The sequence below is a fragment of the Crinia signifera genome, chromosome 19 (genome assembly GCF_055691185.1).
Source record: "Crinia signifera chromosome 19, ASM5569118v1, whole genome shotgun sequence".
NCBI classification, from domain to species: Eukaryota; Metazoa; Chordata; class Amphibia; order Anura; family Myobatrachidae; genus Crinia; species Crinia signifera.
Genome location: NC_139226.1, coordinates 30,337,626 through 30,360,210, shown reverse-complemented (window position 1 = coordinate 30,360,210; position 22,585 = coordinate 30,337,626). Strand labels below are relative to the sequence as shown.

At 47.9% G+C, this 22,585-nt stretch overlaps 1 protein-coding gene across 2 annotated transcripts in view; it reads right to left on the bottom strand.

Annotated features, from left to right (window-relative positions):
* The window catches only part of TRPM4 (transient receptor potential cation channel subfamily M member 4), a 77,541-nt gene that overhangs the window by 5,799 nt on the left and 49,157 nt on the right, over positions 1–22,585 (bottom strand). The window contains exons 13-21 of one of the 2 annotated variants that reach the window (XM_083162272.1): positions 21,945–22,074; positions 15,864–16,009; positions 12,918–13,030; positions 11,763–11,861; positions 11,244–11,675; positions 9,929–10,061; positions 6,656–6,830; positions 4,166–4,334; positions 1,251–1,432 (exon numbers count right to left, since the gene is read on the bottom strand). In XM_083162272.1, the coding sequence (XP_083018398.1) occupies positions 1,251–1,432; positions 4,166–4,334; positions 6,656–6,830; positions 9,929–10,061; positions 11,244–11,675; positions 11,763–11,861; positions 12,918–13,030; positions 15,864–16,009; positions 21,945–22,074 (1,579 nt within the window). The remainder of the gene's footprint in view (positions 1–1,250; positions 1,433–4,165; positions 4,335–6,655; positions 6,831–9,928; positions 10,062–11,243; positions 11,676–11,762; positions 11,862–12,917; positions 13,031–15,863; positions 16,010–21,944; positions 22,075–22,585) is intronic. The other variant, XM_083162273.1, reaches the window with a different exon arrangement.

The following is a 22,585-nucleotide window of genomic DNA, read 5'->3' as shown; positions in this document are numbered from 1 at the left end:
ACGATTGCATGCAGGGCCGGTACAAGTCACGTCAGCGGCCCAGATGTGTGTGGGGGCAGGTGCGTCTGCGGTTGCCCCACCACTCACCCGCTGCACGGGGGGCTTAGATGCAGCCGATGGCGACCTGCTCCGGGGGGGGGGGGGGATGGGGGGGCTGGTGCGGCCGCCTCTGACCCGGTCCAAGGGGGGTGGTGGGGGATATGTGCGGGCGTCGCCCACCTGGCTCTACGGGGGGTTAGCCTTGCTCCAAAGTTCCGCCGCCCTCTAGTGGCCGGCACCCACAGGCAAATGCCTAAAGCTGTCTAGTTGTGGCGTCGGCCCTGATTGCAATCAGCTTCCAATCCCAACTGATCAGAAGTGCAGAACATCTGATCAGAGGACCAATCCTACAACCCGTGGGACCATTGCACAATTGTGTACATGCGATGTCAGCACAGTCTGCATACAATCCTTCATACAATCCCTTGAGATTGTATGATTGGGTGCAATGTCTTTCAGGTGTATGTGGGCCTTAAGAGCCATATTCAATTAGCCCCGCCCATTTATTTACTACATACTACATAACCCACTGTGATCATTGACAAGTGTACCGCTTAGAAACACCGGGGATAATTCATGTTTGTATCCTATGTATCCAACTGAGCATATGCCTGCAAACTGCGCATACACTGCAATACGCACTGCACACGTGCCATGGTTCCGCTTTGATTCTGCTGGCAGTGAGGATTTACTTGCAGAGTGAATGACAGTAAGAGACCTTTGGGGAAGGAGACGGGGAGTGGTAGCAAATCACAAGCCTTACGGCAATTTTCAGGGACTGTATCATCCTTCAGCTGCGATCACGTATGTAGAGAAACCTTGTTTTTCGATTATTCTGAGAGTTAAAGCAGCAATACCCTATACTTTTTACTACTTTAAGTAGCGAGTTTCTCAGCATGTATCTTAGCTCTCCAACTCCAAATCATTATCTCCAATTCAAAATCTCCCTGGAGGGCAGATTAGTATGGTTGTCTGTAACACTCCCATAAAAGTGAGCTCAGAGGATAGTTCCTTAGACTCTCTGCTGCTTATATTACATGTCATGTGACTGTGGTTGCCATGGTAGTTACATGAAATATGCAGCAAAGAATTATCATGGTTACACCCAACCACACAGCAATCTGCACTTTCTATCCATTCAACTTATGATTAATTACATTTCTAAATGCTAGATAGGTTGCTGGAATCTACATATGGGATAGAAGACTCACTGAAATGCCTGATTTTCTGAGAAGCCACTTTGCGGATCTTGCGCTTGATAAACGTGTTAATGTGGCTGATGATGATGAAGGGCGGGGCCAGAGCCGGACGGTTGTGATACTCCACAATCAGGTTGTAGCGCTGGAATTTCCAGTAGATATCACTGTTACCTTGGACTTTGGAGAAGGTGTAACTAAGCAGAGGAAAGACAGTGCAACATGAATATATTGTAAGCTTGCAGCAGGGCCCTCTAACCTCCGAGTCTGTCTGTCGTTAACCCAGTTTGTTTTATCACTGTCTACTATTGTAAAGCGCAACGGAATCTGCTGCGCTATATAAGAAACTGTATATAAATGAGCAACGGTACATGATTCAAACAGAATAAGAAAATATCTAGGTAATGTATTACCACTGCAGCAACCTATGTGTAACACAACCAAGTCTCCAGATTACATTGCATGCTTTTGCGGTACAGTTTAGAAATTCCAAATTTTAGCAATGGAGAGCTGGACGTGTTTGCACCCAACGTGCATCCATAAAACATGCAATGCAGAAATGGCCATACCAGATGCATTTGTGCATTTTTGGGTATGTGAAACTACTGGTCCCAGCAAGCTTTCGCACCCATAAACACTCTGTGCATGCCAATGCTTCTAGACCAGGGCTGGCCAAACCGGTCCTCAGGATCTAGCAACAGTTCATGTATTTCAGGCAACCTGTGGATCTATAGTCAGGGCCGGTGGGGGGGGGGGTGATTCGGCTGCTCTACGGCGGGGAAGGGGGTGTGTGATTCGGCTGCTCCATGGTGGTGGTGGGGGGGGGGGGGAGGTGTGCCGGGTGATTCGGCCGCCGGGTGCAGAGAGCTGGGGGAAACTTACCCCTGCTGCCGGTGTCCTCTGCTAGTCTGCACAAAAGGGTAGGGGGTGCCGGGTGATGCGGCGGTAAGGGCCGCCAAGTCACTCCACAGGGAGGGAAGGGGGGGGTTTCATGCGTTTGATGGGTTTGATTTGATGGTGGCCGCTGAGTTGCTCGGGGGGGCTAGTAGGGGCGCCCTAGGCAAATGCCTAAAGCTGCCTAGTGGTGGCCCCGGCCCTGTCTATAGTAGGAATGAATGCAGCAGGTTTGAAAATGTGACAGTTAGTAATGACTGCACCTGTGCACCAGCTAGGGAGTCTGGGTCATGTGACAGTTAGCAATGACTGCACCTGTGCACCAGCTAGGGAGTCTGGGTCATGTGACAGTTAGAAATGACTGCATCTGTGCACCAGCTAAGGAGTCTGGGTCATGTGACAGTTAGTAATGACTGCACCTGTGCACCAGCTAGGGAGTCTGGGTCATGTGACAGTTAGCAATGACTGCACCTGTGCACCAGCTAAGGAGTCTGGGTCATGTGACAGTTAGAAATGACTGCACCTGTGCACCAGCTAAGGAGTCTGGGTCATGTGACAGTTAGTAATGACTGCACCTGTGCACCACCTAGGCAGTCTGGGTCATGTGACAGTTAGTAATGACTGCACGTGTACACCAGCTGGGGTAATTTGGAAAGTGTGGACCGTTGGTGGATCTCAAGGACCGGTTTGGCCACCCCTGTTCTAGAACTACAAGCATGCCCTTGGATTTCATAGCAAACCGTCACTTGTACAAATACAAGCACCAACATGCACTGTCATCCAGGGCTATGTGTGACCTGTAGTGCCCCCAGTGACCATTGAGGCCACTTGATGGACCAAAATGACTCCTTTGTATGCTAAAAGATGTCGTAACAGAAAGTGAATGCAAATTTTGCAGGGACACTGATCAGTTTCAAACTTGCTGGATATGGATAAAGGGAGCTGTGAAGACAGAGATTGGAGGTAGGAGCAGATGGCGGACTAGGGATGGAGTGGAGAGTTTTTGGGCTAAAAACTGTCACCGCTCAAAGTGAAAGTACATTGCAGAAGCCGTCATTTTGACCGGCTTTCTTTAACTAGTTTGAAAATCAAAAAATATGAACAACAACATATACAAATCACAAAAATGGGATAAAAAAGGTCTCTATCTATCTATCTATATATATTATAATAACCTCAATACTTCTCCCGCGCTTGTATGCACAAATAAAATTCCAATTTAGGTTGCGGCTGCTTAACCACCAAGTTTCCTGAGGGCTCGGAAACCGTAACCACAATATACTCCCCAAATAGTGGTGTAGCGCCTAAATTTCTAAAACATTACTCCAAATGTCCCACCAAAGATCATGAAATGAGAAAGTTGGATTGTGATTGTCAGGTGATTTCCCAGGTAGAAACCTCTTAATTGGGAATATTAACTTTTGTTATAGCCAGATTGATAAAAATGGTTAAAATAAATCCTGTGACTATCCTGTGTAACCCACACTGGACCAATTCTTATAGACGGGTATCAAAAGAATGTCCTGTATCGGTGTCAGTGGATGAAATCTCCTATTAGGACTCCTGTCTCATGCAGGGATAGCCACTAGAAACATTCTAGTTTACTACTGTATCTTGTTCTAAGGCTGTTAAACAGGGTTGCCTACCCTCCTGGAATGGCCGGGAGGGTCCCGAAAATCGTCCCCCTGACCACTGCGTTTAAATTACCCGTATTGCCAATCTCTGAGGAGGGGGCAGGGCTAGTGTCATATTTGCGTCATTTTAGCCACACCCCACAGAGATCAGCAAATCTGGTTATTTTCCATCCTGGGGGTGGGGCATAATGATGTCACGCTCAAGCCCCGCCCCCGAAGTCCTGCTGAAAGTATCCTGTCAGGGCTTCTCCCAGAGAGGATATTTATTTATTTTATTTATTTACAGTTTCTTACATAGCGCAGCAGATTCCGTTGCACTTTACAATGGGATATTGCAAAAGTCGGGAACCCTGCTGTTACATGAAAATGAGACACCCCCCTCTCCCCTCCTCTCCTAGTTACCTGAACATGGCGATCAGCAGATTCAGCAGAAGGATGTTCGCAACAAGCAAGAACACAACCAGCAGGAGGATCACAAGCCAATTGGCAAACGTATTGGGACATGGGGGCAATACCTCGTTCATGATGGCCACAGGGTCATCTGTGCAGTTGACATTTTCTAGTAGTCCAGCTGTGGGGAAATGGAGACACAACTTCATAATGATGGATTCTGCACAAGGCTTTGGGGAGTAACATGAAACTGAACATCCACTAAACAAAAACAACAGAAATAACGTGTTCTCTTCATTTTCTCTATTTCGCTGTATCTACCCGTCGTAGGGATTGTCATCAGTGGGTTCTCCATCGATGGAACCATTGATGGATAACCTCGATGGTGTGAAAACATCAATGGTTTTACCCATCGATGGTCACCCATACTTTAGTGTTAGATGATCTGTGGGACAGTAAGAGCCCAGGGGTGGGTCTTTGCCGGGGTGGTCAAGGCTCCGTGTCCCCCCCACCTTGAAGAAAAAAAAATGGTAGCCTTGTATCAGTGCGATTAAGTGCGATAATGTGTGATTTTTATGCATTAAAATGTGCGAATTTGTGTTTTTTTTTAAAATGGCGTGAGGTCCCCCCTCTTGAGCATAACCAGCCCCGGGCTCATTGAGCCGGACCTGGTTCCAAAATTACGGGGCACAAAAAGCATAGGAGTCTCCCGTATTTCTGAACCCAGCCCCGGACTCTTGGACCGGTCCTGGTTCCAAAAATACGGGGGGACAAAAAATCTGGGGGTCCTACCGTAATTTGAAACCAGCACCGGGCTCCAACAGCCCGCGGTGTCATGCAACAGCCGGGGGACACTTTTTATATAAGGTCCCCCGGCCAAAACATGAGCACCATGGCTGGTCAGCCTTGGAGGGGGTAGCTGGAGGAGTGGGGACCCCCCCATCAGGCTTCACCAGTCCAGGTCTGAAGCCCGGGGCTGTCACCGGCATCCGTGGCCAGTGGACGCCGGCCTGATAAGGTTAAATCTCACATACATTGCTTTATGCAGGAGACTTATAGTTCTCCAAGTGCCAGCAGACCTCCTCCGCATGCTGGGACTTGGAGATAAGTCCCAGCATGCGGGGCATTAATGGGCCTGCTGGGACTTGTAGTATAAATAAGACACACACACACAAAAATGTATAACTTTATTTCACACACAAACACACACCTCACTTTTACACCAACATACATCCAGGATCCAGCGCTGGTCTGTCTCCTGCATAGCCAGCTCACCCCGCACTGACAGCGGGGTGAGCCGTCTTTCTCCTGCGCAGCGAACACCTTCTTTAGCGCTGTCCCAGGGCTACAGAGGCTGATAGTGTCTTGGGCTTATGCATCTCCATGGAGACGCATCGGCCAAATACGCTATCAGCCTCTGTAGTGCTGGAGCAGCACTACAGAAGGTGTTAGCTGTGCAGAAGAAAGCCGGCTCACCCCACTGACAGTGAGGGGTGAGCTGGTTGTGGAGCAGGGAGGCAGCGCTGGATTCTGTATCGGTAAATATGTTGGTGTAAAAGTGTGGTGTGTGTATGTGTGTGTAATAAAGTTATACTTTTCTGTGTGTGTGTGTGTTTTATTTTAACATTCTTTTTTACAGGTGGACTATAAGTCCCAGCTGGCCCATTAATGTCCCGCATGCTGGGACTTATGGTTCTCCAAGTCCCAGCATGCGGGGGTTCTGCTGGCACTTGTAGTTCTCCTGCATAAAGCAATGTTAGGCTTGTGAGATTTAACCCTATCAGGCCGGCGTCCACTGGCCACGGACGCCGGTGACAGCCCCGGGCTTCAGCCCTGGACGGGTGAAGCCTGGGGGGGACACCCCTTCATTGGGGGGGTCCCCACTCCTCCAGGTACCCCGTCCAAGACTGACCAGCCACGGTGCTCATGTTTCGGCCGGGGGACCTTATATAAAAAGTGTCCCCCGGCTGTTGAATGACACTGCGGGCTGTTGTAGCCCGGTGCTGGTTTCAAAACACGGGGAACCCCCTGATTTTTTTGTCCCCGTAATTTTGGAACCAGGACCGGTCCAAGAGTCCGGGGCTGGTTTCAGAACTACGACGGACCCCTATGCTTTTTGTCCCCCGCATTTTTGGAACCAGGTCCGGCTCAATGATCCCGGGGCTGGTTATGCTCAGGAGGGGGGACCTCACGCCATTTAAAAAAAAAAACTTTCACACATTGTTTTTTACACAGGACCATGCACAGATTCTCATTAAATATGCAAATTGTATACTTTTCAATGGGAAAACATCTGGATACGAGTTCCGGCGCGACTAAAAATCGCACTTGCAGAATGTGCAATTTCGTGGCAAAATCTGCATTTTTTTGCATCTCATTAAATGGGAAATTCGAGGAAAAGTGCGATTTCGGACGTTTTTGTCTAAAAAAAAAAAAACACAAAAAAAAAAAAATCACATTTTTGCTTATTAAATGTCACCCGTAGTATTATGATTCTCTAACCATCTATCTTGGACAGTTCTATCTGACCAAAGATCTGCAGATAAGGCCTGTAAAAGACTCGGCGGAATATCCAGCCCAGCCGCATGTCATTGGGGTGTAGGAGACCCTCCGTCGCCACGCCATAGGCGATAAGCCAGACAAACAGGAAGAAGAGGAAGAAGAAGACGTCCTTCATCTACGGGGAAAAGCAGAGATACAATGATTATAAAGATGATGTAGGTGTTATGCCGACACTAAGCTGGTGATAGAAGTAATGAGATGCCGTCTATGCTCAACCATTCATGGAGCAGGGAATTCTGGGAAAGCTGCTGGTCATCTTGAAATCTTTTCAGGGAAGAGATAACGGATATGACGGAGACTAGAGTAGATTAATTACTAGGTATGGCAGAGAATAAGGAGACACACTATATGGCTCATAGTGGTGATTTATCACCATATGCTTCCTCAGATGTGCTGTGATAATATAGGTCCAACCCACAATGCGATAAATGACTACACTGCACGGAGCTTGCAAGAAAGCTCTGTCCCTGTAATGCTTTTTGTGAAAAATAACCCAGTTATGAGCCCCTTCCCTTAGCATGCCGTGACCATCCACCGCATACTTACCAACACATGGTAATCGGAGCTCCAGTGGGAAGCCGGTCATGAGGGACTTCCTGCTTTTGTGACCTCCGATGCTGTAAAGTGTGCTGCCACTTTGCAGCATTGCTTCACTGCACTGGGAGCCATAGAGCAGCAGGGAGCACAATCACCAGCAGCCCTCAGTGATCTCCGTTCCCCGGGTAGAGGAGTATATATATATATTTGTTTCAACAAAGCAGATCACAGTGGCCTGGATCCCACAAGGATTTGTCTGCCTAGGGGTGGAGAGGGCAGGCATATAGCAGGGAGCCTTGCGATAACGTTGGCTAAAGCTGGCGTTATTATCACAGGGCTCACTATGGGTTTTTTTTTTTAAACTTGTCGAATTTGGTTAGATAGCATTTCTCATCAAAAGTATGGGAAATGCGATCTGGTTACTTAAAAAAAATGAGCATTTAGAAGGTTATGGAGTAGTTTTGCATGAACTGCTTTAAAAGCTCTTTAAACCCCTTTTCACAATAGTTACAAAAAATCAAGAATAAATCTGCACCATACTTATTTTAAATAAAGTTATTATAAAGAAATATTAAATTCCATACAAAAAAAGATATAATCTAAAAGGTAAAGAATACTGTAACATTAACTAGATGCCTGTAGTGCCACAGCTATGCATATAGGGAATATAAAATACTAATTAGTAAAATAATAGAGACCATCTGCTTTAATCCCCTTACAAATGAATTCACTGATAGCGCCATTCATTGTCTATGGGGAAGACAATGGGGAATATTAATCATAATCCGCATCTCAAATGCAGATGTGCTGTGTTACATTCTACCAAAATGGCATTGTGATATTGAACACCTCACAAATCATTTATGGCATTTAGCAATTATCATACGCAGGGACAGAGCTTGCAAGAAAGTTCTGTCCCTGGAGATCCACTTACTGCAATTTTCAGGGTAAAGCAGCAGTGGCACCCGGTACTGCCACTTACACTCAAATGCAGTTAGGATCGGTGATTAGGGAGGGATTGGGATCGGCAGGATCCAGAGATTTAGGCCCAAAATTTGGGGGCAATTCTGACAATTACGTATATGGTGATGCCAACAGTATACTCACCAACATGGTGGGAGGCCGTGTGGTGCAACCAATGGTGTCATTGTGGTCTCACCCATTGCAAGATAATGGGAGATACATGGAACTGGATTGAGGGGGGCGAGACCGTGAAACGCATCATTAGTGGGTTGCCTGGGGACTTGATGATGGAATGTACAGTGAACAGCTTCATGGAGGCACTGACCCATCCTCATACAATTTGTGGGAGTCTAGATGGTACTTGTTTCCTAGCATGGCGCCACCGATTTTAATTGTATGCAATCGGGTTGCAAAAATCGGGTCAATCGCATTGCATGCAACCAAATTGCATGCAATGCGACTGACCCGATTTTTTACATTGGAACCAATGTTAAATGGTCCCTGAGACCCGATATTACATTGGCCCCAATGTTAAATGCCCCCCAGACCCCATTTTTCAAATGCCCCCCCATTGTTAACGCCACGCCACGATCAACGTGAACCCGAAGCGTGGCGAGCTCAGCGAGCCCGCGAGGGGCGGCGGTACGCATCCTCCGACCTTTTCATACCCCCACTATCCACGTCGCCGTGGAGTTGATTTTGTATAGTGTGGCGAGCTAACGAGCCCGAAGCGTGGCGAGCGCAGCGAGGGGACGCGCATTACTTTAGACGTATTACGTGTCCGCGGTTGGCGTCCTTCGTGGGGTGGTGTTAACAATGGGGGGGCATTTGACATAGAAATTACCCATCAGGGTGGGGATACAATCAAAAATTGGGTATGGGGGGCCATTTAACATTGGTTCCTATGTAAAACCGGGTCCATCGCATTGGTCGCATTGTATGCCATTATAATGGCATGCGATGGACCCGATTTTACATTTGTCGGGAAACCTAAAAAAAAGCCAGAAAATCGGGTCCGTCGGGTCCCATCGCATACCTTAAGTTAAGTTATGCGATGGGACCCGATGGGCGCCGTGCTAGGAAACAAGTACCGTCCAGATTACATAAGGGAGACGGACCAGCCAATCACAGAGCTTTGGGCAACCCTCCCCGTCGCTCCCCCTCCCCCTAATCTCTGCTCCGGGATCGCAAGCCGGAGCTTCCGTGCACTTCCACTGCCGCAGCCTTCGTTCATAACATGTGGCAGGCTTGGGGATGATCAGGGCAGCTCGGGAGGACTCGGGCGCCCAAACTCCCGAGTCCCCCCGAGCCGCGCCGAACATCCCAGAGCCTGCCGCCAGCCGCCTGCTTACTACTACAGCCATTGGCGGCTGGGACACGGGATCTCGGGGGGGGGGGGGGGCATATGATCGCCGGAGAGGTGAGGGGCAGCGGTGGGTATTGGAGAGTGGCCACTGGGGGGGGGGGGTGCCCTGCCAGGTGATGCGCCAGTGGTGCCCAGCTGCAGGCACCACTGGCGCTCACCTTCTTCTTAGTGGTATGCCCGGAAAATTTCAGGGACAGCACGTTGCGGCAGCACTCAATTGGTTAAATGTGGAGTAAAGGAATGCGCCCTCTCACTAGCTTGCCCCTTTATATTACACACACACACTTTAAACAACTGTACTGTATTGTTTTTGTACCTGTATATAAGGAGTTTTGGGAAAAACTTACCATCTTTCTGACAATAATTATTTTGGGCCCCAGCTGTTTGTTGACGGCAAAAATGTGAATAAGCCGCAGGGTGAAAACCATGAAATCAAAACAGAGGATGGTCCGTCCTGACTCGTACGTATGATCCATCATCCTGCGGGAAGGACAGATCGCATTAAACGCTCCGCAGTGGAGGACACATCCTCAGTTCGCTCCTATTAACCCTTTGAGTGCCAAGTGAATTTGTCAAGATAGGTGTGAAAATTGCTAAGAAAACATTTGTACTCATCTTAATGACCGGTAATGTGACCTTATATAGGAAATATGCTCTATTTGTACACAACATTTTTTATTATTTGAATTTATATATCAAATGTGAGCAACGCCGGCGTTTTTTATTCAGATCTGATCGCAGTACAAAGTTGTTTGGAAAATGGGCAAATCCATGCTGCACTGTAGGTGGGGCAGATGTAACATGTGCAGAGAGAGTTAAATTTGGGTGGGGTGTGTTGAAACTGAAATCTAAATTGAAGTGTAAAAATAATGCAGCCAGTATTTACCCTGCACAGAAACAAAATAACACAACTCTAACTCTCTCTGCACATGTTACATCTGCCCCACCTGCGGTGCAGCACGGTTTTGCCCATTTTCCAAACAAATTTGAGCTACGATCAGATCTGAATAAAGGCCAAAGGGTTAAACATATTAAAAGACGAGATTTAGGTGGGAGATATAAAAAGAAGAGATTCCAAAAAGTGGAGAAGCAGACCAGTAGCAACTAATCGGCTTTTATCTGGTACATTCTATGAAATGGAACGAAGAAGCTGATTTCCCATTTAGTTAAATGACCCCCCCCCCCTCCCCCCTAATCCCCAAGAGTTGTTTCCAGATATAATATACAGCAAAACAATGTTATTTAGCAACATATTGATATGTAATACTTGCCTACTCTCCCGGGAGCATTCAGAAGACTCAAGAAAATCGAGTAGCGCTCTCAGCCCACAGGCAAGTCTCCCGAAGGTGCCCTCATCCTGCCACCCAGCTGCCCACTTACAAAGTAAAATGTGCAGACCGGATGGCCAATGATGCCATTCTCGCTCAGTAGCATAATCGGAGCTCCGCCCCCCCGCAGCACAATGCAACCAATCTCGGCAGTGTGTAGTGAGGGGGCGTGGCTACGATGACAGAATGGTGCAGCCACCCATAGGCTCTTGTGCTAAGCCACGCCCTCTGCATATATATATATATATATATATATATATATATATATATATATATATATATAGTTATAGTGCAGAAAGGGTTTTCACTCTATATTATCATGCACCGCTTATACCTGCAGATGACGCCGATGATGAACATAACCAGGGCTGTGATATCCACATGGTTCCAGGAGTCCTGTAAGTATTGCTTGACTTTCTGCGCTACAGGCATAGTACCAATGAAGAAACTTTGCCGGATTTCTTCACAAACCATAGTGAAAACCCAAAAATAGAGGATGATCTCTGAGGTGGCTGGGCCTTCTGGCGGTGGCAACTTGAAGTCCAGAAGGAGAACATAGGAGAAGAGGAAGAGAAATGTAAAGTACATGATCACGTTCCCAAAGAAGGCTGTGACGGGGGCGCTCCAGAACTGTTTCCATCTGCGTAACCACGTCGGCCTCCGCTTCTCCTTAATGACTTCCCCGTCATGGGCTCCATGGCTTGAGTTAGACGACTTGCCCGGTTTCAGTTCTGCAAGTTCACTTTTTTCCTTCATGATTTCTTCCCTGATTAGGAATATACGACATAACATCCATTACTAAATGCGTACAGAGAACGGTCGTTCCAAAGCTGAAAGGTATAGAGCCACCTACCCCTCCATGATTTCGGCCACCGTGGTCTTTATATCGATATCTAAGCTGTCCATTTCCACTCTTTGATTTTCAAGTCCGTTTTCACTGTCGAAGCTTCTACTAAGGAATAGAAAAAAGTGAAAAGAAGAAACCCCCCCCCCCCCCAAATAGGAGACGAGAGGCTTTTAACTCTGGGCCTTATTCAGAGCTGCAGGCCGCGCACATGTTGATGGACATGAGCAATTTTTTGTGAATACGCAGGCGTACAACCCCTAAAAGTGTACACGTTCCACACAGGTGCACAGACACATGGCGTCAGATGGACCAGGGCCTAGGCCGCACCTGGGAAACAGCTAAACAGACGCATGAAGATGGCCGCCTTATGGGTGTGTCAACAAAGTATTTGCATACTCAGGGGTAAATTTACTAAGTGTGGCATTCTATTGAAGATGGGATGTTGCTATAGTAACCAATCACATTCTGTCTATGATCTTCTAGAAGGTGCTACATAAATAAGAAGTAGAAGCTTATTGGTTGCTATGGGCAACCTCCCATCTTCAATAGGACTCCCATCTTAGTAAATTTACCCCTCAGACTCGCAGTCAGGGCCAGGTGTACTAAGCTTGAAAAGTGATAAAATAAATAGTGATAAACCAACAGCCAATCAGCTCCTAACTTCCATGTTACAGGCTGGGTTTGAAACATGGTACTTAGGAGCTGATTGGCTGGCTGTTTATCGCTCTCCATTTTATCACTTTTCAAGGCATAGTACATCTTGTCCTCGGCCGCACTAAAGGCAATGCTCAGACTCTAAATTGGCTACTGTTAGTGGCGGTTTTTACCTATGGGCTGCAGCCCCCCCCCAGGTAAAATCCGCCACTGTAGTGAAGCCAGACTTTCTATTGGAAGTCCCGGCTGCCAGTCACCCAAGGCAGTTCTCCCTTCCCAGGGGAAGACAAATTGGCACTTAAAGAACCTATACCCAGTGAAGGGGGAGAGCACAGTCACAGAATGGGACTAGGGGGCTAGGAGTGCTGGAAGCAAGGTTAGTGCTGTGGAGGAACATGAGGCAGGAGGGCCCTGCCTGTGGCACTTACCAGCGATCCCTTTAGTATGTACAGCATGTGCCAAAATACAAGGGTTGAGTTTAACGCTGTAAAGTACTGATCCACTTACTTGAATTCAATGAGATTGGTGTAAATGAGAGGCGGGCAGAAGAAGGTTAATACCATCGCCCACACAGGTGTATTCTGCGCCATCTGACCCCACCAGTTCTCTGTCAACATGGACTGCGAAACAGAGAGAGACAACATTAAGATTACAAAGATCATTTTAAATAGAAATGGTAGTATTCTGGTAATACTATAAGGCAGTGGTTCCCAAACTTTTTTGAATCACGGCACCCTATAGCATCAAAAAATTATCAAGGCACCCCTAGGCCAAATGCTTCTTATCGAGAAATTCAGAAAAAAAAATTAAAGTAAGTGCACACAGTTTGGGAACCACTGCTATAAGGGGTGGGGTACTACTGTTTTTACACCAATATAATCCCAGTGAGATCAATGACCAGTTTTGGTAGCTCTGGAGCACAGAGTGCTGTCAGCACTCCGGTGACAGGAATAATGATAGGAATAATATGGGGAAAGTGGCTATACACAAAATAACATCAATATATTCATTGGTTCGTTTAATCAATGTACAGTTGTATCAAGGGAATACATTGTATCATTGTAATTCATTGCATGTAAACATCCCGTGTGCTCTACTGGCCAAACAGAAAGGCTTTATTATGGTTTGACCAATCAGAGTGCAGATGCTCTGTATTGGTTAGCTTCCTGGTCAGTCATTATTAGGGGCTGTACCCATGAATAGTTTATTGCTCAGCTGGGTATACCTGGTCAGATAAAATGGGGACGATTCAGACTCTCTCATTTAGGTCTGAATTTGTCCCCGTCTCCGACGGTGGTGGACGGCACATAGGTGGTAATGGTGCAGACCCCTGACATTTTCACTTGCCGGGGGCGTATGCATATTAATTGGCAGCCAGGTGGGCGTGCCCACAAAACCAGTGGGCACGTGCATGAAAAAGTAAGGCACGCCCATGGAAATGCTGGGTGGGCGGATGATGTCACATGACATCAGTGCCCACCCCTAATTTGAGCGCCTACTTATTTGGGTGAATAATAAATTAGTGAAGGAAATCGATCTGCGCACTTATCTATGCTGGTGTTTGTAGTTCTTCAGGTACCAGCATACCCAACAGTTTATCAATAATATGGCATGCTGGGACCAGTAGTGCCACACAAAGAACTCATTTTTATCTTTTTCTTGACCCATCACCAGGGGCATGTGGTTTTTGGTTGGTACTGGGAATTCAGTCTTGTGCAGACATGACAATGTGTTAGGAGTCATTATTTAGGACTCCTATCTGTCTTGTCTTTCATGGGTTAATTTCAGTGTGTGTTGGTAATCGACTCTCTGGTGGCCTCCAGTGGTGAGCCTGTGCCATTTCAGCCCGGTCGTCTGTGGATCATTTATGCACAAGTGTGATCTCAATATCCTTGCTGGGTTGAGAGATCACAGCTGCGTTGATTACCTGAACCCTTGATAAGGCATCCTGACCTGTACAAACCTGCCAGTCATAGCTCATAGTTCCCAGTGTTGTGTTCCTGGTTCCTGGATCGTGTTCTGTCAGAGTCTCCAATCGGTCCTGGTATTCCTGTGCTGCAGCTACCTGATTCCATCTGTGGTTAACATCTTCCCAGATAAGTCAGGGGTTTCCCTGTAGACCTTCCTTCCTTATCATGTTGCATATAACATCTGCATTGTTGGGTATTCCCGAACTTATAGGTAGTTCACCTTTTAGACGTATCTGTCTTATACCATCTTAGTGTATTGTTACATTCATATACTGTGTATTTCCACCTCTGTGCATTGTTGCACCTGCACCGTGTACCTCACCGCCTCTGTCCACTGGTGCACCTTTATATACCATCTCTGTGCATTGTTGCATTTACATTGTGTTTGTGACCACCATTGTGTACTATAGTCACACCGGGAGTTGTTCCTGATTCCCAGGGTGGTTCTGGGGGTGTCCCAGCCTGGATATGGAGAGAGAGCTGTGAAGACTGAAGGGGTGTACACATTTTGCAATTGCCTTGCTATTCGATCCCCATTCGATGGGAATCAAATCACACACCAAGGCAAACGCATTCGATGTGAACTATATAGTACAGATCTTTACTATATAGTCTTGCCTGCACCGTCTATTTTTCTATTCAATTTCGATGCCGTGGGGCTGCGCATCGGATCAAATCGAAATCGAATGCATTTGATCTCCGCTCGATTACAATTAGATTTTGCTATGCAAAATCGAATCGAAAATAGAACACATTGAACCGTGTGTACGGGGCAAGAGATTGGTCGGAGGTAGGAGCAGACAGGGACGGTGGGGGTGGAGATTTTGTGGGCTAAAAACTGTCACAGCTCAAAGTGAAAGTACATCGCAGAAGACGTCGTTTTGACCGGCCTTTAACTAGTGTAATATACTATATATATATACAGTATATACACATGTGCAAAGAACCTTATTTATTCTCCAAGTTAGCAGACTCCTTAAGTTTGGGGGTCTGTGCTGGTGCTAGACCGGTCCTGAGCATGCACAGAACAGATCTTACTTTGTCACTCACAGCCCCGTCAGCATGTCAGGATTGACCTGCTGCAGTGTTTTGGGAGGCAGAAGAGTGTACAGGATCTGCATCATAGAGGGCATCATAAAGGAAGACGTTGGACTGATTATTGTTGTACACTCTTCTTTGGCAATATATCTTATACCACAGTTCCTCACGGTGCATGTTTTGCAGGTCTCCTCACAAAATCACAAGTGAAGTAATTAGCTCCACCTGTGGATCTTTTAAAACATGTCAATGAGTAAAAAATGCACCTGAGCACCTCCAGGGTGACCTGGAAAAACTTGAACTGCGTGGGGTCATGAGGATCGCGTTTGAGAACTCCTGTCTTATACTAATGGCTCATAACATTGAAGACACTATGTAGTTCTTTTAAAATTACATTACAAATACTGGTTCTGTAGCTTCTGTATATGTATATACTTCATCCTACCTGTACGCCATCCTGCGCAAAGAAGTTCCTAGCATCCGCCTCATAGGCCAGCTGCAGGCATGTGGCTCCACCCCACACAGTAGAGCGCCGCACCAGCAGTTTGAATGCACGGTTCTCGCTATTTCTGTAACACTCATTAAACACCCCTGAAAAAAAAAAAAAAGAGCATTGTGTTTCTATAGCACTGAGGTATGCAGGAAGCATGCGGCAGCATAAATATACTGATAGGCTAATTGCCTGCCAACAAAATGAACCCTAGTTTTTGTATGCATGTGCGCGTAAATCAGGGTTGCCGACCCTCCCGGAATTTGCGGGAGTCTCCCGAAAATTCGGGTCCCCCCTCCCGGCCCTCGGAAGGGTGGGCAACCCTCCCGGAATCAGGGGGACCCCCACTGAGCCCCCCCCCCCCCGATCGCGGCATTTAAATGCCGCAATCCGCGGGTCTCAGAGGGGGCGGAGCTAAAATGACACAATTGTGACATTTTAGCCCCGCCCCCTCCATGGAGATCAGTTATTTGCCTAATGGGGGCGGGGCTTAATGACGTCACCATTAAGCCCCGCCCCCAAACTCGTAATGAAAGATTCCTCTCCGGGCTTCTCCCGGAGAGGATATTGTGCAAGTCGGCAACCCTGGTGTAAATGTGTCAGGGAATTTAGGGGTCTGTGTACTAAACCTAGGAGAGAGTAAAAGCGGATGATCAACCAAACGGCTCCTAACTGTCATCTTTCAAACACAGCCTGTAACATGGCAGCTAGGTGTTGATTGGCTGGCGCTTATATATATATATATATATATATATATATATATATATATATATATATATATATATATATATATATATATATATATATAATGTCTACTTTATCTTTCTAAAAAGCTTAGTTCATAGATTGTATGCTCCACTGGGGCGGAAATGGATTTGAATAGGCAAATATTCATTATACAGCAGAAGAAGTACGTGCATAAATAACTGGTAATAAAGAAGACCAATGCCGGCTATACACGCTTCGATCCCGGCGTGCGTTCTGTGCTTAACTAGCACACATAGCATCGCATTGTATGCCTTGTGCATGCGATATGATGCGATAAAAAGCTAGTACAAAAAGTATGTGCAGCACATACTTTTTGTACTGTGCGATGAGGTGCCGCGGGAGCGTGCACCTCAAAGCACACATCGCACCGACGGGATCGGTGCGTGTATGGGCACCTTAAGCCAGACCTCATCTTTTGCAGCTGCTGCCCGTGTCATGTGACCTCTGGACGATGCATGGGAGCAAGACGTCTATCTGCAGCACGGAGATTTGTGACCCTTGCTCACTGGATTTAACTACTCACCTCTATGAGGTAAAGTGCTGCCAGTGATCACTAGAGGCCACTTGGCAGAACAAACTACTCCTTTGTGTGCTAAAAGAGGTCATAACAGAAAGTAAAAGCTATTTTTGCAGGGACACTGGTCTGTTTCAAACTTGCTGGATAAGGAGAGCGGGACCTGTGAATGCAGAGGAGGAAATATACTAAGGTAGGAGTTCTATTTCAGAAGGGATGTTGCTATAGGCAACCAATTATCTTTTAGAAGGTGCTAAATAAATAAGTAGATTTGATTCGTTGCCCATAGCAACATCCTATGTGAAATAGAACTCCAATCTTAGTTAATTTCCCCCAGAGACTGGAGGTAGCAGCAGATAGGGACTCGGGGTGGGTTGGAGAGTTTGTGGGCTAAAAACTGTCACAGCTCAAAGTGAAAGTACATTGCAGGAGCCGCCATTTTGGCTTATAACTAGTATTTTACCATGGGACATATTACATAACGATAACTGGCAGGACAGGTCGGCCACTGGGAGCCTCTATGCAGAATTGTGTTGGGTGTGTTCCAGCCTACACCTTACTCACATCGTCACGCTGTGCGCACACACATTGTAATCATTGGAATACCGGAGGAGGACCTGCTTTCCCAGGGGTACACGTGACTCCACAAAATCCAGGAGTCTTCCATACATATTTAGGAGTAGGTAAACACTGTCCTCACTAAGGTAATGAATCATGTAGAACACAAAATGTTCACCCATTTTATATCATGACCCCCTTAATTACCGGGGACCCAGGTTAGGGCACTAGGGGGATGGGGGGACGGGGGGGCTAGAGATGGGGATGGTTAGGGTAAGAGCACTAGGGGAAGGGTGAGGTTACGGGCAGTAGGGGGATGGGGAGACTAGAGGAGGTGATGGTTAGGGTAAGAGCACTAGGGGAAGGGAGAGGTAAGGCACTAGGGGGATGGGGGCTAGAGGAGTTGATGGTTAGGGTAAGAGCACTAGGGGAAGGGTGAGGTTACGGGCAGTAGGGGGATGGGGGGGCTAGAGGAGTTGATGGTTAGGGTAAGAGCACTAGGGGAAGGGTGAGGTTACAGGCAGTAGGGGGATGGGGGCTATAGGAGGTGATGGTTAGGGTAAGGGCACTAGGGGAAGGGTGAGGTTACAGGCAGTAGGGGGATGGGGGGGCTACAGGAGGTGATGGTTAGGGTAAGAGCACTAGGGGAAGGGTGAGGTTACAGGCAGTAGGGGGATGGGGGCTAGAGGAGTTGATGGTTAGGGTAAGAGCACTTGGGGAAGGGTGAGGTTACAGGCAGTAGGGGGATGGGGGGGCTATAGGAGGGGATGGTTAGGGTAAGAGCACTAGGGGAAGGGTGAGGTTACGGGCAGTAGGGGGATGGGGGGGCTACAGGAGGGGATGGTTAGGATAAGAGCACTAGGGGAACGGTGAGGTTACAGGCAGTAGGGGGATGGGGGCTATAGGAGGTGATGGTTAGGGTAAGAGCACTAGGGGAAGGGTGAGGTTACAGGCAGTAGGGGGATGGGGGGCTAGAGGAGGGGATGGTTAGGGTAAGAGCACTAGGGGAAGGGTGAGGATATGGGCACTAGGGGGATGGGGGGGCTATAGGAGGGGATGGTTAGGGTAAGAGCACTAGGGGAAGGGTGAGGTTACGTGCAGTAGGGGGATGGGGGGACTAGAGGAGTTGATGGTTAGGGTAAGAGCACTAGGGGAAGGGTGAGGTTACGGGCAGTAGTGGGATGGGGGGGCTACAGGAGGTGATGGTTAGGGTAAGAGCACTAGGGGAAGGGTGAGGTTACAGGCAGTAGGGGGATGGGGGCTAGAGGAGTTGATGGTTAGGGTAAGAGCACTAGGGGAAGGGTGAGGTTACAGGCAGTAGGGGGATGGGGGGGCTACAGGAGGGGATGGTTAGGGTAAGAGCACTAGGGGAAGGATGAGGTTACGGGCAGTAGGGGGATGGGGGCTATAGGAGGTGATGGTTAGGGTAAGAGCACTAGGGGAAGGGTGAGGTTACAGGCAGTAGGGGGATGGGGGGGCTAGAGGAGGGGATGGTTAGGGTAAGAGCACTAGGGGAAGGGTGAGGATACGGGCACTAGGGGGATGGTGGGCTATAGGAGGGGATGGTTAGGGTAAGAGCACTAGGGGAAGGGTGAGGTTACGGGCAGTAGGGGGATGGGGAGACTAGAGGAGGTGATGGTTAGGGTAAGAGCACTAGGGGAAGGGTGAGGTTACAGGCAGTAGGGGGATGGGGGCTAGAGGAGTTGATGGTAAGGGTAAGAGCACTAGGGGAAGGGTGAGGTTACGGGCAGTAGGGGGATGGGGGGCTAGAGGAGGGGATGGTTAGGGTAAGAGCACTAGGGGAAGGGTGAGGTTACAGGCAGTAGGGGGATGGGGGGCTACAGGAGGTGATGGTTAGGGTAAGAGCACTAGGGGAAGGATGAGGTTACGGGCAGTAGGGGGATGGGGGGACTAGAGGAGGTGATGGTTAGGGTAAGAGCACTAGGGGAAGGGTGAGGTACAGGCACTAGGGGGATGGGGGCTAGAGGAGGTGATGGTTAGGGTAAGGGCACTAGGGGAAGGGTGAGGTTACGGGCACTAGGGGGATAGGGAGGATCTTAAATGGCATGCCCGACACCTTGCTGAAAAGAAGAAATAGACGGTTTCCTTCCACAATCCAAAAATATACTGGTAGGCTAATTGGCTCCAAACAAAATTAACCCTAGAATGTCTGTGTACATGTGGTAGGGAACATAGATTGTAAGCTCCACTGTTGACCTTCCCATTGTTGACCTTCACAATGTGAATGTTCAAATATACTCTGTACAGCGCTGCGGAATATGTGTGCGCTATATAAGAAACTGTTAATAAATAAATAATAATAATAAGAGCAGGGCACTTGACCCTGTCGGAGAAGAGCTGAGCTTGTCATAAGTGGCATATTCATTGTACATAACTAATGGTGTTTACACACGGTCGAGATGCCGTGCGATGCGGGTCCGGATGCGATCTGATCTCCATCGCACGGCATGCATCACTGAGGCGAGAGAGCAAGGACAGTACCTGCAACGAGAGAGGTGATTAGTCACCATCCTCATGTTGCCCCCCAGATGCGCCGTCCACTGTCACACACACGACGCTGTACATGGCAGTACTAGAGTGCGTGCAGGAGAGGCCGAGCGCACACGCAGTGCCACCGCTTCAGGTGCCGGGCAGGGGCACAGTGTGTAGTGATGGCATGCCCCAGTTCCCCAAGGGAAGAGACAGCTTCCTCCCGCCGCCCCCCCCCCCCATGCATACAGCAGAGGCCACACAGCAGTATATGTGACCCCCCTCTATACTTCGGATAACTTCCACCCCGGGTCACTGCACATCAGCCCTGCAGCCCCAGGAGAAGCCCCTCTGGCCGCCAGGGCTATCTGCGTATGTAAGGCACAAAGACTATATCGTACAGATCTGCACTATATAGTCTTGCCTGTCCTCTCTATTTCGCTGCCGATTTGCGCTCACACGGGAGCGCATCGGGCTTGCAAGACCTAAAAAGTACACAATCAGCATGCGATATGGCTTCCGATGTTCACTATATCGGCAACATCGGAAGCCATATCGCACCGTGTGTACACACCATAACAGACTGTCCGCATCCCTTAGGTGAAATGCATGGGTGCAGTAGGTGGCATTTACCATAGGAACTAGTGGTCCCAGACACTTTTTTCAGCAACAGACAAACACTTCACCTTGGTAGAAGGAAGGAGGACGCGTCACATGTAAATCCACCGTCTCTAATATACATGTAACATAAAAACCGGCTACAACAACAAACAGATGTCAAATGTAAATCATCTATAAAGCCAGTAATGTATGAAATGAAACGTTCTAGGCAGCCACTCCCCTGTTCTACATGTTCCCGTACACTAAGACTATAAATAAAAGGGCTCATTTGTCTGGCAAATGAGGGTGATGGCAGTAACACTTCAATGTGTATGACAAGAGCAGCGCCGTGTATAAGCGTACTGATGGGTGCCGATGGGTCATTGTGTCCACACTATGAAGGTCGACAGGGTTGGAAGGTCTACTCAAGCATTAGGTTGACAATGGGAAGGTCAACAGTCAAAAAGTCGACATGATTTTTATTAAATGTATTTAGTCCTGATTATTTACAAGGTCAGTCCTTCTCATGATGAGTGCATCTCCCATTGATCTACATGGAGCAATACAGGTGTTTGTAGGGCAGGTGGTTGGTTATGAGGTTGCCATGCACTTCACACTTATAAGCAGGGGTTAAAGTGAGGGGGAACTGGGTGGAACTGAGTTCCACCACCTCTAATGGTGAGGTGGAACATTTTAACCTCCACACTGGCCCTGCACAGTAATTCTCAAAGAATTGTAGTTTGCAGGGGGATGCCAAAAACCCTACCACTGGCCCTGTCTCTGCCTAATGGGGGGGGGGGGGGGGTAATTAGGTAGCATGGAGAAATGAGTTCCCCCACATCTGCATGACCACTTATAAGGTACATCCATGGGCACCTTGCTCGCCCCAGCCACGCAGTGTCTTTTCAAGGTCTGCCCTTACTATTCCAAGTTTGCAGATATGCATGAACAATACGGCCTGGTCACGTCTGTCTAGCCACAGCCCAGGTGCCCAGCCTTTTAGTAGATTGATCGTTATTCAGTTTCTACAGAGCTGTTAGGTCTCCTCTGTTTTCATTATTATCCATGACGGGGGCCACGCAGTATAACGGAACTGTAGGGCTTACCTATTGCCAGCTGTTCAAAGTCTCCAGCTAAGTCCTTCATGGCTAATGCCTCCTCTGCCTCTGACTCCAGATGAGAAAGCTCCACCAGCAACTTGGTAGCAGCGAGAGCGGAGCTGACAGCCTCTGTGCCCTGAACACAGGAGATAATGTGAACGGGGTGGATATTAACTGCAATAATGACTTTAGAACAGTGCAACCCATCATCAGATTCATTAATAAATTGCAGTTATGAAAGAACACTATACTAGTGTTTATTCTAGCACCCGCCATCTTTGAAAACCCATGCAGTTCCTATTCACTGCCTGGGGTGTCGCTGTCTGCTGTGGTGCTTCTAACAGGTCTGGTTTGCATATCAGTGCTGATATACAGACCACACTGTGCTAGAAACACCACAGCAGACAGCGACACCCCAGGCAGGGAAGAGGAACTGCATGGGTTTTCAAAGATGGCGTGTGCTAGAATGAACACTACTATACTGTTCCCCCTACTGTAATTATATGGATAGTAGAAGTCACTGCAACCTAGAAAGGCATATGGGCTACAGATGTGACTGTTCACTCGCATTTGATTGGCTGGTGTCTTTCTATTCTAATCAGGTGACAAATGTAATAAACACTGCAGATTTCCCCCCCCCCCCCCCC